At 39.4% G+C, this 19,219-nt stretch overlaps 1 protein-coding gene across 1 annotated transcript; it reads left to right on the forward strand.

Annotated features, from left to right (window-relative positions):
• The first annotated feature begins 2,617 nt into the window (after positions 1–2,617).
• On the forward strand, positions 2,618–18,702 carry cavin1a (caveolae associated protein 1a). The gene is made up of 2 exons (XM_085404445.1): positions 2,618–3,572; positions 16,199–18,702. The coding sequence occupies exons 1-2, from the start codon at positions 3,072–3,074 to the stop codon at positions 16,961–16,963; spliced, it is 1,266 nt and encodes a 421-aa protein (XP_085260571.1). The 5' UTR covers positions 2,618–3,071; the 3' UTR covers positions 16,964–18,702.
• Positions 18,703–19,219: the final 517 nt, after the last annotated feature.

Below are 19,219 nucleotides of genomic sequence, written 5' to 3' on the forward strand. Positions count from 1 at the left end.
AACCATAACCACGTGATCACTATACAACCACCAGGACTTCGTTCTTAAATCTTTTTGAAACTTTTATTTTGAATGCCCTCGCCGGAAGTATTGACTTTTTTTGACAAATTCCAAAATATATGAATTGAGAGTACACAATTATAATACAAAAAAATGATAGCCTGCACATCAAGAAAACCAAAAGACAGACTTACTTTACAAACGTGTAACAGAGACATCAAATGACATAGAAATTATGACATAATCCTTAAACCCACTCAGATTTTATTCATCACACTATGGTGGATTTCTCCATAATATTTCTACAGAATTTTGAACTGTAGACCTATTTAGAATATGTATATGTATATATAACCATGAATAACCATTAAAACTGTTAAACACTGTCCCCATTTTTGTATAATTATCTATTTCAGGATCAATCAACACTCATTCCAAACTAGTATATACATTCAAAGCAATGACAAGAATTCTTGCATGTGTCAGCTCTGTTTTCCACACTCTGAAAAGCCAGTGGCCCCCACCCCCACCCCTGTCCCAACCCTTCTTTTGAGCTCTCTTTTAATCTAAATTCTAAATGAATTAAATGGATAAATGGATTCTGTTTTATTGTTGCATTATTTTTTTATATTCCGGGCATTTGTGCTTGTAGATAGCCACATAATGTACTCACATTTATACACATTATGTACACATCATTTTTCTCTTCTTACTGACTGCTCACATTGTTTTTAAGTCACACTGTAACTATCCATTCTTGCAGCACTATATTCTATATGCTATAAGCACTTTATCTACCTCTCATTCATGGGCAATTTAGAATCACCTATTAATATAACATGCATGTTTTTGTACTGTGTGAAGAAGCTGTAAACCCACACTAGGTACTCACAGTTTTTTCTTTGTTTGTTTGTTGTTGTTGTTTTCCAGGATAAAATCTATAAGTTCTTCAAATAAACCCCATTGAGTTTGTTTGGAATGGTTTTGTTTGTTTGTTTGTTTGTTTTGTTTTGTTTTTTCTTGTGGCAAAGACCTAATTGTTTTTCAGTCAATGTCCTTAACCAAGTTAACCGAGTAAGAGATGGATGGATGAACAGACATCAGAACCCCTGTAAAGAAGTAATTTTGGCATTCATGCCTTGCAGAAGTATCAATCTGCTGTTGTCTGTTTTAATACATTGTTGTTTAGTAAGGCCTCCATCACAACTACATCTGTTCTAAAAGAGCTTCTTAGGAGAGACATTTTTTCATTTTTTATCAATACATATTATTGTTTTTAAAGATATATTTTCCATTTATCATAAAAAAAAAGTTACAGTAAATGAAGTTCTAAGAATGTAATTTAATTTCGATGCCTAAACAAGACCAAAATTGTTGTAATTGATGATTTTAAAGAGGTTCAGAAGAAGTTGCACCCGCCTTTGTGAACAGAGAGAAAGTATCTGATGGGGTACCAAGAGAGGAACTGCGGTGTTGCATGGGGAAGTCTATATTGATGTGGTGAGCTGTGTGGTAGGAGTGGCAGATGGATTCAAATTGTATAGATTTTAGACATTGTGATCTTTAGTGATAGTAGAGATCAATCGGAAGACAGCCTGGAGAGGTGGAGCCATACTCTGGAGACAAGAAGAATTTAAGTCATTATAGAATAGTAATATAGAATACATGTGTGTGAATGAGAGGAAGGCAGGTCTAATGATGAACCTACAATGGGTAAAGGTAGTGAAGGTGGAAGAGTTTAAGTACCTTTTGCAATATATACATTTATATGTGTACAAAATATATTCAGCAATATATAACACAAGCAGAAAATGAAAGGGGAAAGGTTCATTTGCATGAACTTCATCCTGACCTCTGGTGGTCAAAGAGACTCTAAATCTCAGCTCTTACTTTGAACAAACCAACCGGAAGTACTACTGCGCTATTGCACGTGAAATGACAACAGTAGCGTACAACTGTTGTTCCTCCCGGAGACCACTGGAGGGAAGTGAAAGTGAACCACGTTAGTAAATGATTATCTTAATAGTTAAGTTAATAGTATTTGTGTTTTTTGATTAAATATAACGTTTAGGACCAAGTTTAAGTCGCCAAAACTGTCAAAAAAAAAAAAGTCCTCTAATTTCGAGGCTTCTCTGTCCTCCTTACATTGGCTCCCTATAAAGTTTAGGTTTCAATTTATACCGCTTTCTATTAGTGAACTACAAGAGCCATCGATCTCTTAGAACAGCTGATCAGTGCTTGTTGGGGATATCTAAGTCTGCCCTAAGGATAAAAAGAGACCGCTTATGGGACTGTGGCTTGCAATCTATGGAACTTACTGGGAGTGAAGTAGTCTAAGTTAATAATGAGAGTGTGCAGGCTTGTTTACATTTAGTTTTATCTGTTTATACCATTTAAATAGTTGTATCTTAAGTTTTTCCTAAATTGCATTTTTGTTTTTGAAGCACTTCTGTTCTTGAAAAAATTCTATATAAGCTTTACTTACTTACTCTGTTCAGTGTAGCTGTGATTTAAAACTCTTTCAACTGTGTCACATTTCCCCGTGTTGACCAAATGTTTCTTTTTTTGTGATATCACACCTAGTGGCACTCACCTTTCCTTTTTCCCTGAGAGCACTGTTATGTCACTGCAAGAGGTGGAGTCTGGAAGTTCTGCCTTGTACTTGGGGACAGAATAGGGTGGAGCCGCAGCAGCAGGGGGAGCTATGGGTGGAGGCTGGGTGTGAGAAGGGAAATCTGTGACTGGGTGCTTTCACAGGGAGCAGAGGCATTTGACTCAGGGTACACATGCTTGAGCTGTGAGAGGCCCTACTCCCCTTGGCTGGCTGGCATCCCGGAGCAGAGGCAGAGAGAGACAGAGAAAGTTGAATGCGAAAGACTGAGGGTGAAGAGAATTTTAACTGTAAAGCAAACTACAAAGAGGGAAACAAGTGGTAAAGAAAGTTGTCTAAGCGGTAGGAAAGAGAATAAGGGACTAAGTTGAGTTCAGCGTGGCTCCTCTAGATTACTTTTCACCAGGGTATTTTTATCTGTAGTGAGCGTGCAAGCAGTTTGTATTTGGAATTGAGAGCAATGGCTGATACAGGTGTCAAGAAGGAGCATGGAGCCCTTGCAGAAGTGTCTTACGATGATGAAGAGGTCGCTCTGGTGGGTGCCGCCACAGAGCCGGCAGTAGATGACGATGATCCAGCTGAGGCGACCGATCCGGTGCTGGCAACTGGCTCGGGGGGGAAGAGTGAAGCGCAGATGAATGGGGTCATGATTCTGTCTCTGCTCGACAAGATTATCGGGGTGGTAGACCAGATCCAGCAGACCCAGAATGGGCTGGAGGCGCGGCAAGAAGGCATGGAGAAGTCAGTGTCAACCATCCAAGGGGAGCTGTCTAAGTTGTCCAAGAATCACATCGACACCGCCAACACTGTCAACAAAATGCTGGAGAAGGTACGCAAGGTCAGCGTCAACGTCAAGACAGTACGCAGCAACCTCGAGAAGCAGGCGGGCCAGATCAAGAAGCTGGAGAGCAACGAGTCTGAGCTGCTCAAGAGACGCAACTTCAAAGTCCTCATCTATCAGGTGAAATGGCATCTATGTGTGTAGGTCATAAAGTAATGAAAATTAAATGATTAATCTATTAGATCTGGCTGTTATAAATATAAATATGTACTTGTTAGAGATGTGTTGCATTTCCCACATCACAAACAAAGGTTGGGAAGAAGTGTGAAATTCACTTGAAAGGCTCTCAGAACTACCTTTAGACCTCATCTCACCAGAGGGAGAGAGACTCACACTGCAGCATGAGTTGACCCTTGTTGGGAAAATGAAAAGCGGACTAACAGTTTTTTTGGGGGATGCAGGATGGCTCGCTCTGTGGTTTCCATGACATAAATGTCTGAATCACTTTTTCCTAAACCCTAAATCAGGCTGTGATGTTTACCAACTATTCATCAGCTTTGCTTTCCACTACTTAGAAGCCGTTGAGTAGTCAGAGGTGCATTTGTCCTTCCACAAGTGAAGGGAAAGCCAGTAGCTGCCATGGAAAATAAAGACAGGTAGTGACCTCTCCCACTCCATGCGATTATCCAGTGAAACCATATAAAGATGAGTGGGTGTAAATAAAAATATAATGCCCATGAAATATGGCATGAAGGGCTACTTGAGACAGAACCAACGCCCCACCCCTAAGTGCCCAGCAGACATAGTTGGCAGGCTGCTCCCATGTAAGATGAAGATGTCGTTTTTATTGTGAAGATTTCCCAGAAGAGCAGCACACTTAACATTCATGCATTCACGCTGTACAAGTTCACACTTGACCACATAAGTGGTTGAGTGTGAGCACTGGGCCAGGCTCAGTTTTATTTCACGTGGCAAGTGTCAGAAAATATGACATGTGACACTGACCAACTCTTTTTTAGCAAGGCATTTTCTTGTGCTCTTGTGCTGGAATAAATCTCATGACAGCATAAGAAAATTGATTCAGCAGCAGTCACTTTATGCACACAACATCAGAGCATCTGCTTAAAAAACATTAGTAATAGTGAATCTGAGGGCTGCAAGCCTCGGGTGAGTAGAGCTTACTTCAGGCTCTATATTGGCAGGCACAACGTTTTCACATCAGCCTCCCGGGATGTCCACTGTGGGAGCAGGTTACACTACTGGCATCTTGCAGAAATCCAATCATAGATCCTAGACCTTTAAATTACACTGCAAAGCAGGTGCCTCCTGCTGTTTTTGACACTACATGTTGTACTGCAAGCCAGTGTGTAAATTTGGTTGTCTATGTTGCAGGTTCTTTATTTAAATATGTTTGTAAATGTGCAGTTTTCTTTTAAGAAGCTACTAAACTTTTCAAATCAGATTTAAGTAATTTATTTTTGTTTACTTATGATTGCAGACAGAGCATGAATCACCTCTTGCTATTTTCTCACCTGTGACGCACTTATCGCTGGCTGCACTTGATCGTTGTGATATTTTCAAAGCAGTTGTAGGAGCTGGTGATCCCATGTTGCAGTAGCTGTTTTGGGCTCACGCAGTCTATTTATTGCCAGTGAATGGTTGCACTGTGTCCAGTTTAATTGACTGACAGATATTGGCAGCAGTGCAAATTTAAAGCTGGCTCACAGTCAAGTTTCACCACTTTCCACCATCTCCATGTGTGTTAATGTGTTAGAGTGGGAAAAGTTTAAGATTAGAACTAGGTTAAGGATAAGGTAAGGATTACTGTAAACTATGTAGAGGTTAAGTTAGGTATCTGTGGAATTAGTGTCAGGTAGTGTACCAGCGGGTGAGTGTGTGTAAGTGTTGGTGTGTGTGCGTCTGTGCCAATATCCTCGCTAATGTTGGCTTTCAACACTGTCAGTGAAGGCAGAACGTGAATGAGATAAATGAAACTTTTTCAATGTAGGATTTTGTACTTTACTTACTTGCATTAACTACAGGTTATTTTTCTTGTGTCTGTTTTTGCTGTTTGTTATGCGAATAGCCACATAGTCTAGGAGTTCTTAGCCCAAAAGGCTTTGACAGGGATGCTTTAAAATTAAACCTGCAAAGGCGATAGCTTTCAGGATACCCTGGTAACAGAAGGGCGTGACGGTGAAACCAGAGGGGTGGGGAAGCATTCAGCTCTTTACTTGATTAAAGAGCTCAGTGCTTCCTGCTTGGGTTGGCTGTTGTTAAGGAGTAGAGCTGGTCATCTACTAATTAAAAGGTTGGTGGTTTGATCTCTGGCTGCTCAAGTCTGCATGCCCAAGTATCCTTGTGCATGATACCGAGCCCAAAGTTATAAAGGTACAATATTGCATATCACAAATATTTAATAATAAATATAATAATAAAGTATTTAGGCCTAAATATATTTCTGTTGATGAAGTTTCTTGTAACAACACACCTGAGCAAATAAATCACAAAAAGTCCTCATTAACTCCAGAATTGCTCTAATTAAAAAACAGCACTTTCTTTTTTTTAGTTTACAATTTAAACTATATCCCATGGACAACTTATGCACAATTCTGAGGTTGTTTTAGATCCATGTCTGTGAGGGTCTTCCTTTTCTCTCAGCACAAGACACGCCTGGTTAATCTGTAGGCTTCAGATGACCAGTGTTTTCAATGAGCCTCTGTCTTTAACACCCTTTCTGACTGTTGCGTTCGGTATTGCTGCCATTTGTGGATCGCATGTCATATCAAGAGGAGCAACTGTGAGCCCAGGTTTATTTCCTCATCCCCATTAATCTCATGCAGCAGGCATTTGACTATTTTAGTGCTTCCAACCAAGGCATACTTCCTGTTTTTTGTTTGCTGATTGCAGTAGCTGTCAGAGGAAATAAACCCAGAGCCAAGAGATAATTTGATAAATCTAGACTGCAGCTTCTTAATTAAAGCTTTATGGTAGCTGTAATGTTAGAGCTGTAAATATTCTCAATTTTTTGGTGGATTTTTTGGTGGATTCCAGTAATGATGGAGTTTTACTTTTTGAAACACAAAAAGAAATTAGCCTTTCCCAAGCATGATTACTAACAAAGAGCTTTCTTAGCTTCCTGCTTTTTTCCCAGCTCTATGACAATTATAAAAGATTGGTCATAACCAAACAGAGCAGGCACAGCTATGTCAGTTTTATAGGCCTTTAGTTAGCTTAGTCAAGGGTGTGTAGTTTATTTTACCAAGGGACCACATAAGAACTTAAACTGAACTTAGTTCTACTAAGTTTGGGGCCCTTGGGAAATTGCCCACTCCTGGCTTAAACAGTTGCTTTTCAAAACCCTTAAAAGGTCCTACCACTGACTTAGCCCTACACTATATCCTATATGGTCTGCCTAGGCAATACTAGAGGACAAGTATCAAAGACGGGGTCCTGCTGTGTCAACTTCAGTGGATTTAGTGTCATTTGAGGGAAAAGAATAATTAGCATATCTACATGCACAGCAAACCAATCATTATTAATGAGCGCTCTGGCATCTATCAAGTACATACAGTTTAATGTTAATGGAATGGACCGATCATGCATATGTGCATGGTCACTCCCAAAGATTGACCCAGGAAAACATGACATGTACTAGTAGGTATCCAACATTTTGCAAAGTTTTACTTTAAATGTGAAAAGTAACCATGAATTTTAAATTGCTGTAATTCAACCAATCAGATCTCTCTGTGTTTTGTAATGCTCATTATCTATGTAATTATGTGGATTAATCTAGTTTATGCAATATGATATGGGTATGTCAGTCAGAGTGTGAGACAGTACTGCTGTGTGTCTGGAATTAGGGTGTGTTTGGCTGCAGCTCAAGGACAATGATATCCATGTGGTCAACTCTATCAGGGAGATGTAAGCTTCTCGGTTACAGGCTGCTTATTCCACACTAGCCCCACAGACCTTCCAGAGCTCAAATCGCAGCCAACAAGCCTCACCACCAGCATAAGCCTACTTTTCTCTTATAGCTTTTCACCGTGCCCAGACTGTTTAATAACCCAGTTCAATTTATTCCAAACATAGCGATTCAACCAAAGCTCTTTTGCTCTTTCAGCTCAATAAATCTTTGTTTCTAGGTAGAAAGTGGGTCTCAGGCTCATTAAATACAGGGTTGTTGTGAAGTACTTAGCAGACTCTTGCAGGCAATAGCAACAAACTCTACCAAAAAGCACTCAACCGGCAGCACAAAGTTAGTGTTGTGATTCATCCTGCTGGCATCTCTCTGCCCCTCCTGCCAGCATACTCACTTGTTCTCCTCCCTCCTCAGTTTCTCTCCCTTATCACTCCCCATCAACTCTGCATTAGCCCTTTTTACTCCCACTCAGACTTCTAATCTACATTTAAACGTCATTCACTCCTCTCAGCCTCTCTTCGGTTGGTCTTTCTGTACTCCTCTACCCTGAAAGATCCTGCCGACTCTACGTTTAAGTGTTACAACTTAGCTACAAAGATGAACTCTGTGTGGATACGGTATTCAAAATGCTCATGTTGGTAGTTTCCCTTTTGTGACTTCATGGAGTCAAAATGCTCTTGCTTTAAGCTTTTCTTTGCCAAATTTGGATGTACTCCTCTAATCACTCTCTCTTTCCTTCTCTCACATATTTCGTTGACAACAGGGAACAACTGAGCTCAACCCAATGAGTAACAGTAGCCCTTTTTCATTCTGTTTGGAACTCCTTTTTATTTTTGAGCGTCCTAAGCCATTATCCTTTTGCGGCAAAAATACTGCTTTGTCATCTGTGTATCAGCTGCCGTCCTCTGCTATTGTTCGGGTTGTCTTTCTGTTTTCTTTGCTTTGGTTTATTTTGCAGGAAACAACATAAATATACAAGATTGTGTTGAAAAAGACAGTTATTTAGAACAGTTAAGACTGGCTAAGGACCAGAGGTTGGGTAGGATAATTGGATAAATGTTTGACAAACAAGCATACAGGACATTTCCTCTCTGATCTACTTTTTCAGATCAAGTGTACAGCACGGTGTGGTTTCACCAGAAGCTGAGGTTGGATTTGCTGAGAGTGTTACTCTATCCCTTCCTGTGCTTCTCACGCTAAAGTATACAGTTTATACAGCAGAAAGAGGACCCCTTGCTACTTCAACACGTGAAAACAGTGTACATGTGTATATATATTTTTGAATTAATATATTAAATATGGCTGATAATTTTGCCTGTGATTGCTTAAGTTAGCCACTGTGTCAGCTCAGTCTTACACAGCACTTACAGAGAATATGTGATTGACAGGATGTAGTGCACTAGGGAGATTTTGACATAGTGCATAGAGATGTTGTTTAAAGGAAATGGGGCTAGTGTTGTGTTACGCATGAAAACCAAAAAACCCTCACCATTACCTGCGACATCAGTGTGCGTATGTATCAGCATTATCTTTATATCTAATGTTTTCGTGTGAGCTGTTTGCCTTGCTCTGCAAGAGATCATTCTGTGGTGCGTATTTTAAAATAACCATATTTCATGTGTCCTGAATTCAAGCCACAGCTGCCTTCCCATCTCACCAAACATCCCCATCCCACAGCAGCAGACATGATTTACCAGCTGGGGCACTGATCGGGCCACCCCTCAATTTTGTCATTTGTAGTTGTCATCCAGCTTCTTGGCCAGCTAACAGACATGTGTCCTCATACCACATCACAACTTGGTGGAAGCTTCTGATACTCTCTGGGCTGTTTATTCCAAGATTTGTAGGGACTAGGCACACCCTTCATCTACAAGAGCACAGCCAAAAAAAAATAAAGTTGGCCAAATGATATGTTGCCTGTTGCTATAAATACACCAGTAGCAATGCAACGAAATGCCATAGTGTCCTATTTCATTGAGTGGGTGTGAGTTTAACAATGTGGAGTACCATTTGATTGATAAATTGAATTACAAATGGCAAATGTGGATGTTTCTCTTTGTATTTCTTGTAATTGTGTATATGCTGTCAATTGTATATAAGATTTGTTCAATCGAAAGCTTTCCTGTTGAATATCATTCACACATCTTTACTGTAAGTGGACACTTCACGACTCCCTGCATATATAGGTGTCTCTTAAAGACATATAGATATGTTTACTATTAATATGACCAAATGTTATTCTTGTAATTTAACATGAGTGCATGTGAAAGTAAGATCTGGACTGTGCAAGCCGACAGTCTAAAGTGCTACAGTCAGGTTTCCCAGTGGTATGTTTCGCTGCTGCTGTGACGGCTTGCTCTTCTTGTCACTGGCATGTGAATTATAGGCTGTCACTCAGCGTGTGCCAGGACACCGTGGGTTTTGTGTACCCTTGGCATTAGATTTTGCATGCACATGGATGTTTTGGATAATTAATCTATAAATAATGGAAACAGTACTTAAATTATGTTAACAGTGTAAGAGGCGAACTTTGAAGGTGAAATGTGCTTGTAAGCTCACATATAAGTACATAATTAAGACTAAGTGTACAATAACATTGATGAGTTACTGAATTGACGGCAATCCCATTTTTAATATGTCATCATCATCATTAATTTGCTGTGAATTAATACTAGAGTCAGTTACTGATTTGGTTGAGTGTTGCGTTAACATGAGTAAAATGCACTTACTTGATTATAACATTACATAATATTATAAAGCAGTAATTGGCTTTTTTTTTTTTGCAGAAAAGAATAAGGTTACAATAATAACACTGTCCCTTAAAGAAGACATGTTCATAGTAGATTATGCAAATGCATGCATACACACACTGAACATTTTAAAATGTGAGATTTGATCATTTCTAAAACTACATCCTATTCTTACCTTGGATATAATACATTTGGATATAATACCATGTTATATAATACGTTTCCAGCACTCTGGCTTTTAGCTCGGACAGGGACGTAAATGGAAAAGTAAATTTTCCATCTTTGCATGAAACTAACCCAGCTGGGATTCCAGTGGTTTCACAGTAATGGATGTGGGAAGGCTGGGCTGGGGAAAAGGGCTTCCCCATTTATAAAATAACAAATTACTGCAAGAGAAAAAAAACAAGAAACTCCCTTCCTGTGGTATAAAATATAACATGGCATTGCCGTATTGACTGCGTGGTATAAAGAAGTCCTCTTTTTTGCAATGAATGTGACTACAGACAGCTGAAGTGGCTGTTTTTGCCCCATAACCCACAGGACACTTTAACAAGATGCCGTCAGGGCAATTTGTGTAAAACGAATAGGGGAGCTTCATGAAACATTGTATTCTTAGTCGCAAACCCCAAACTGCCTGAAGTAGAACGCAGCTAATCTAGTCATCTGTGCATTGCTTGAGCCTTATTTGGGAAAGCGTGGGAGGCCTCAATATTAATGACCAGAGTACATTAATGTCCTTATTTTAACCTCCACACACTCGTTGGGGATCAAAGCATCGTGATTCAGGCCATTGCAACGCTCTAACACACAAACCTTCTACTCTGCTTCTTGTCAATCTTTCATTTAGCCTTTTTCAGTTCTCGGGGGGGGGCATACGGGTCAATGAGATCACTCATTGTGAAAGCTAAGTGCACAGCTGCAAGGACTGCTAAGGATCAGACAGCTGCTCCTGTGACTCACTGGAGAGGCCTTTCATCACACTGCCCCAAAAGGATTGGTGTGTGTCTGTTTTTCACTTGAGTAGGTGGATCAGGGTTGTCTGTTTTATTGGCACGGGTTGATTATCTAACAATAGTCCGGCTTGCTACGTACCAAAGGCAACATCAGTAATTAATGAACTGCGTTGGTTTTTTAAATCTGACATTTATCATAGGTGCAAGTAGGGAATTAAAAAAAACCAAATGTTTGCAGTTAATCAAAGCAGAACAAAGCCACAAACACCTTTACATTATGATTACACATACCACAAACTGAAAGCTGCGCAACCACCTTCTAGACACGTGCTGAGCAGAGAACACAGTCACTGTGTTGTGCATGTGCAACACTTCTGACTTTTAATCATCTTGGCTTGACAAAATGATGCTAAAATCTTGTCAGCGACACAATAAGTATGCAAGAATGTTCAACACAGTGGGTTAGTAAGGGTCTTTTAGCAGATAGAGAGACAGCGACATGCCAGCAGCTTTAGTCAGAACGTCTGTTGTCTCAGTATAGTGCTAATTGAGGACACTGTTTCCTCTGTTGTCCTTGGTAACAGACTGTATGAGTCAGACTAGTAACATTAAGCCTCTGACAATTAAAAGGTGCTGCTGTAAAGAGTTTTAATTAAATTGTTGTTGAATTTTTCATTAAAAACCAATTTCCTCAAAGCCAGAGGGTTTGATCTCCCACAGGTGTAATGATTCTCAGTGTTTTAATCTTTTCCTGCTTCACTTTTCTGGTTCAACTGTTTTTCCATAATTGATTTAGCTGTTTTCCACCTTTTTCTTTTTCTAGGATTCACGCCATTCGTTGAGTAGAGCGCACTTACTCCGTCACTTTTCCCCTGGAGCTTGTTAGCAAACGCACACAGAAATACAGTGCTCACTTTTCCACAGCGATTAAAGTGGAAGGAGTAAGGAAGGTAACACAGGGACGCAAATGGAATTACTATATTTGTCCTCAAGCTCTTAAGGGGCGTGCACACAGGAAGAGACAAACGGCAATGCTGCAACTGTTAAGGAAATCACTCAAAGTCCTGTACAAAAACTTTGCTGCAGTGGAGTGTTTCGTGTTGAGTGATTCGCTTTTTATGTAAATCAGTGTTAATCTCTCAACTTGTAATCTCGCTCTTAAACCCAGACAGGGTTTATCACAGTTTCCATAGAGTGGGCTGTATCAGGTTTTCAGAATGTAAACAGTGAAACTTTCCCATGAGCCTAGAAAGGCTAATTGAAAATTTTATAAATGTGAAGTGCGACGCAGTACTCAGATTCATCATTATAATTTCTAACAGAGTTATTCTTAGAGCTCACGTAAGCTTGTGACAAATAGATTTGTATATAGCATGTGTTTAAGTCGTAGACTAGGTTTGAGGAATAGCCTTAAATACTGAAATGTTGATCTCTACACTCTAACATGTTGCAACTAGACTTATAGGCTATATCGCAAAAAAGAGGCATCCATATAAAGGGTTTTTTTCTTTGTTTGTCATATATTTATGTTTAGGAACTATCTTAAAACAGACAATCATGGATTGCAGTGTTGGCCAAAATGGAACTGGTCGAGATACACTTTCTAGTTTTAAAAAAAGCAGCTTTTACGGTAAATATTTAGGACAGAACGAGACAAAAATGAATAAAAGAGAATAGAAAATGCTGAAGGAGCAATGCTTTTTTTCTTCATCAGTTTTAAGTAAAACGTTTGTCATTTTTCTCACAAAAGTATTTCGGCCAATGATTTGATTTGCATTACATAGCTCTAGTGAGGTGCAGTATAACAATGTTATGTATGATTTCACCTGTTTCCTGCCAGGCACTGCTGTTTTCCATTGGCTCCACACTTTCTTTTCAAGCGCTCAGTATAGCTTCATGGGAAAAACTGCGAATAACAGTGTCTCTGTTTCTGTCGGCTTACATTGCTCATACTTGCTCTCAGTTACGCCATTTTCATGCCTTTTCTTTGTGTTATGTCAAAAGCACAAGACACAAATAATATAATGTATATATTTGCACATAAAAATTCTGCAGGAAAATCTGAGAAGGGGAGGAGGAGCTGGTGTATACTTTCTAAGGTCACCTAAATAAATTAAATGAATTTAATTAAATGAACACATTTAATTCTGTGTGTGGCTATCATGAAGTGTGTATATAGAAGTTGTCTTATATATGAGGTCACATTTTACAACAGCAAATGGGAATCTGTTGCAGTATTATGTGTTTATGCGTTCAAAAATATATTTAATTATCATCTCATTACTCAGCCCTACTGTGCTCACTGAGCTAACCTGCAAAACATTTGCAGTATATATTTTAGTTTAAGAGGAATATGCTCAGCAACTGCCGAACATGTGCCAATATATTGTTGTAGACATGTCAGTTGTTTGTCCAGCTAAACTTCACCTCACTACCCACCAGAGACAGCATGAGGGGGTGGTTGCTATGGTGATAGAGCGTTGTGTTTATCCGTTGCTGTGTGGGAGGGGAAGGGAGGGAGCTTCTTAGTGGTGCAGTAGTCAGCAGCCAGAGAACAGTACATGGAATCCAGAGAGCGGGAAAGGCCAGCCTAAAATAAACCCACACAGAGTGGGTCGAGCAGGTTTATACTATATACAGTGCTGAATATGGTTGCAATGTCCATTTTATGATAGGATCGCGTGGCAGTATTTGAATGGTGCAGAGATATGTGCTACTGATGTGATCTGACAGCTGTTTGTCTTTTACAAGTTAGGAATAAGAGCTGATAATACAGGTCACGTAATATTTAGTGTTATACTAGTGATATTACAGTTGTTATATTACAGTAGGAAACTATTAATTATCAAAAAACTATAACTTTCAAACCTTAAGCCAACTTAGAGCAGGGATTCTTAAAATTTTGATGACCATGTGACAAGTAAAGGAACCAAAACACAATTTAGGGCCACACAAGAAAAAAAGCCCCTGTGTTTGTAATGTGTTGTTTCAGAATGGCGGTTTATGCTGGTAGCTAATGCTGATGCAGTGTAATTCAGCTTTTAAAGTCTTACTGACCCCTCAATGTACTTTAGATCAGCGGTCCCCAACCCCGGGGCCTCAGACCGGTACCAGTCCGTGAGTCGTTTGGTACCGGGCCGCGAGAGTTGAGGTTCAGGTGTGAAATGTATGGTTTTCAGGGTTTTTATCGGTTTTCAGCGTTATTTTGTTATCGTTTTTATCGTTAACTCGGTTTTCCTGGGTCTTTTCACGTGTGTTATGAATAAATCTTCTTTTTTTCAGTACCGGTACTAGTTTTATTTTGTTGTATTTATCCGCCTTAAAGGCGCCTTAAAGGCACCTTAAAGGCCGGTCCGTGAAAATATTGTCGGGCATAAACCGGTCCATGGTGCAAAAAAGGTTGGGGACCGCTGCTTTAGATGTCACATTTATGCAGCATTTGTCCTATGTACTTGAAGCACTTTATCTACATCACATCAGCAGTCAGTTTAGAATCACAAGTTAACTTAGGAAACCCACACAGGTACAGGGAGAACATGCAAAAGGCAAGAAAGAACAATGAGTATTCTTGCTGTGAAATGACTGAAATGCTATTTACTCCACCATCAAGTTACCTAAATTGTCATTTAAAGTGTGAAAGGGTGACTACTGCCTAGGCAGTATTCGCATTTAGGTGTATGCATTGTAATTATAGCAGCTTATAATAACAGTGGCTGACAAATTATTCCCACCTTATTGAAATGTTTCTTTTTACAATTTTCAAATAAAGATGTGTCGTCCCTCATAGTGGAGATGATAAACAAACCTTTGCTACATGCGAGCAGCGCTGTGTCTGTTTCATCTGAGTCCGTGTTCTGCAGGATAATTATTTGTCTGATTGTGGCTCTTTAGCGGACTGATATTAGACAAAATAGATATGAGGCCTTTTATGCCTCTTAAATTAACTTCAGATGTAAACACTCATTGGTATTTGAACCTAGATGTCAGACTGTGAACATCCTAAATATTCCTAAATATCTAGGTTGGTCTCATGAATTACTGATTTTTTTCATGTGTATCTACAAAGTCAGTGACTATAGTGATGGTGTACTGAGGTGTGGTTCAGCAGGGTGGGTCGACTGATCCCTCTATCAGTAACTGACAGTTGGGGGAATCACATTTCTATCATAGTACTGCTCCTCCCTTTGTGGATATCTGGAATGACACTGTCCTGCCAAACAACATGGAAATGTGGTCTACTTTGTTGACAGATGTAAAATGAAAAAATTTAAGTGCTTTGATTTAAGGTTTTGTTTTAGTTTTATTGTAACTTGTAGGGGGGTATTCAAATAGATGCACATCCAAGTGGTTTGACAGGGTGATACCTTCCCGTGTAGCTTTGCATAGAACAAATACTATGGTCCTGCTTCTGGGCTTATGTATGCAGCAATTTCTGGTCATCTCTGAAACTGCTGCACTTTGCATTATGTGCTAAACCGAAACTATTCTAACCACTAAGTATTTCCAGTGAAATTTAACCACCAGTCTTTATTCTGCATTTTATTATCAACACTTTTGCCGACCAAACACAAGCTGAAATTGTCTACTGAGAGATTTAACTGAAGATTAGGTCTTCAGACTTTTATACAGAAATGATATGTAAGTGGCAGGAAATAAACCTGTGGTTAGATGAACAAATTGTGAGCTTCAGTTTCATTATGACTAAAGTTGCAGATAATATAGGATTCCTTTCAGGTTTTACTAGTGTTTTAAAGACATGCCATATAATACCTATAAATATGCCAGGCTACATTCTTTTATCTTTCATAACTAAAAATTTAAAACCATTTTGTTTGCACAATTTTCAGCATATAAGTGACACCACTAGATGGCACTCCGCACCAGCTGCACACAGTGACATGTTTACACTGACTACTTGATGAGGCATGACTCTGCAGAGTTTCAGGGTGATATTTGCAATTCCGTTGCCCATTATCTTAATTTTGTATAGGTGGTACATTTGAAAACATATTGAAACATATGCTATTTTTACATTATTCATATAATACAATTAATGAAACATCATGTCCATTGAAATGTTTGTAAAAATTGTTGTAAAGCGTGTTTAACTCAGTCTCGCTCACTCTGCTACAGTGGCTTAATGCTCTTCTCTCTTTCTTTCTTTTCTATTTTGTCCCTTAGGACCAAGTGAAGCCACCAAAGGCATCCAAATCCAAGACAGCAGAGGCGGTAGAAAGTAAAACAGCGGAGGGCCTTGAGCAAATCCCTGAAGAGGGACAGGAGGGACTCCCAGACAATCTTAATTCAGATGAAGAGGTGGTGATTGAAGAGGAGCTCATAGAGACTCGTACAAAGCGCCTCCAACGCACCACAAAAGAGCAAGTCGATAACATAAAGAAAGCCTTCTCCAAAGAGAAAATTGAGAAGACCAAACTAAAAACCAAGGAAAACTTGGAGAAGACCAAGCAGAGAACCCGTGAAAACTTGGAGAAGACAAGACAGAGAACCCGTGACAACCTGGAGAAAACTAAGCACAGTCTTGAGAAGAAGATGGGCAAGCTCGGGACCCGCATGACTCCCAACCAGGAGCGCAGGGCAAAGATAAAGAGTTCCAAAGAGAAGATGAAGAAGTCACTCACCCCTGACCACAAGATGTATGCTCGTTCCAAGACCTCCGTGTACCGCGTTCCCCCTTTTACCTTCCATGTTAAGAAGATCCGGGAAGGGGAGGAGGAGGTGGTGCAGAACACGGAGATGGTAGAAGTGAGCGAAGCCGAGGTTCAGCCAGGGGGAGAGGAGAACGGGATGGGTGTGCACGTGGAGGTGGAGGAAGGGGAGCTTGTCAGTGTAGACAGCCCCGAAATAGATACTCTGTTGGAGGTGACTGAAGACTCTGACCTGGTCAGGGTGGATACAGACCACCTAAAGAAAGCCCAAAGTGAATAGAGTCTCGTAGCTCCACGGGGCTGTGAAAGAAATTATATTAAGATGAAGAAGGAAACAGAATACTGATAAATGAATATAATCACAAAGACACAGTAGGGACTTTATAGATGATTACAATCTATGACATCTTATTTGTTTTCTGTTCTCTTTGTATTGTTCCCAACAGGGATAACTTTCATATTTGTTCATATTTAGCACTCAAATAATAGAAAGAAAGACAAAAACAGGAGTTATGTTACAGGCTGACTGGATATGCTACACTTAGAAATTAGAGTATTTGTTGTTTGTTGTTGGTTTGATTAGTTGTGTGGCTAAAAGAAAAACAAAAAAATTGTTGTGATTAAGAGACAATATTTAGTGTGGCATTTGCCTTAACAAATATGGAAAAATGAAGTTCTTGGCAATGTTTGTGTTGTAATGGACGGGTGAAGTGATGTGAATGTGTAAAGAAAAATAAATGTAAAAGTTGTAGACGGATTCTTCTACAGAAGAATTAACAGGTGAAGAAAAGATCTGTTGCACTGGACTTAAACTAAGGCGTTTAACTAAACTGTACTCCATATTTCGTAAGATTACAAACATTTTCCCAAATGTTACAATACAGTGTTTCTCATTGTTAAGCACTTAAGTGTGAATGGCTGGAAATAGATGTGCAGTTTCTATTAATATATACTAGGAACCATGAACCTGTGACAAATTCAACTATTACAATGTTTAAATGCATAACACCACACTAAAAAGCAAAATATACTGTTGTATATGTGGGGTGGTAAATTTCTCAGCTGAATTTTCAGCTTTCATTAATATTGAAAAATGAATAACTGAATGAAAATATTAATAAGATTCGGAATGTCACTTTTGCAATAGTAAAAACAGTGTTTAATGAGGATACGGCGTTTGGTGTATCTGAACACGTTCTCACTAAGCTGCACATATTGCACTGCTGCGCAAAGGGGAGATGAAAAAGACTGTATCACCATGGTCACAGCTCATCACAGTGCTCATCACACTATTAAAATTTCTCAAAGTAATTACAGACAGAAAAAAAGATGGTCTAGAGAGACGCGAGATGACAGTTTAATGACCGCTGTATGTAATATGGAGAAGCTGAACTATTACAGGAACATCCAAAGCAAAAAACTACGAAAATCTGGTCGTAAATTATACAATTTGGTTGGCATAAGATGGAGAAAACAACCAAGCAGTAATGAATGTAAACTGGTATGGCAATGCACAGTCAGTCTTCTGATTTTGTAAGGCCGAGCATATCGCTCTCCAGACAACAACAAGGTGAATGTATGTCTTCCATTTTGCCTCCCTGGAGACTTGAATGACCTTGATGTGGTGCAGACACACACGCAGAGGCCTACTGTGTAGCATCGACCACCATTAAAGTAATCAATGGGCGGGGAAATACAATTAAGGAGAGTGCTTGGTCAGAGCACTGCACAAACCAGAGAACATTGGGAAAGACAAAGGGGGGGGGGTCTATGTAAGGAAGGGAGAGACTACTAAATGGTGACAAGTATGTGCATGTCACGTACTCAAGCATGAAGCTGAAATCACAAAAAACAATAAAGAAATCAGCCGTTGGCCTGTGAATTCACATGGGCATGTTATTTTCATAGCATTAGCCTTTTGTTTATTTTACTTTTTATTTTTTTGTATTTTATTTTATTTTATTGGCAAAGACAACCTGTGCTTTATCCATAATACTCGCTGGTTCCTTTAGAAGAAATGTGTGTTTTTGTCACCCTGTTTATTTTGTCTTGTTTTAAGCTGCTGGTTATTCAGAAAATGAGCTTCAACATTACTGCAACCTTATGTGACATAATATTACGCTTGGTGTTACTGATTTATATTCAAATAATGACGCTTGACTGATTATGTTGTGTTTAAGGCTTTTTATGCCTAACAAATTCAATATAAATAAACGCCTTACTAAATAATATTTAGTGCCTGGCATCATTCTTACGAACCTGGCTGATAATGTTGTCTTGTTTGTCAGTTTATAAGTTTATTTGTGTTCCTTCACCTACCGTGACCAGAGGGTTGAATTATAACTAAAGGTAAATAATGAAGCGCTCTTGTGTTATTAAACTCTCGATGACGTCGGCACTGCCGGTAATTCAGATGACTTCTAGGCTGGCTGTTCCGTGAAAATGTTTGTGCTCCCTCCGGTGCTACCCAGCGTAAACGTCTACTCTATGGCTTACCCGGGGGAGGGTGTTCACAGAAGAACAGCTCAGTTGCGAC

Source organism: Rhamphochromis longiceps, linkage group LG4 (genome assembly GCF_057381845.1).
Source record: "Rhamphochromis longiceps isolate RC_006_pf linkage group LG4, R_longiceps_female_GT1.1, whole genome shotgun sequence".
Classification (NCBI taxonomy): Eukaryota; Metazoa; Chordata; class Actinopteri; order Cichliformes; family Cichlidae; genus Rhamphochromis; species Rhamphochromis longiceps.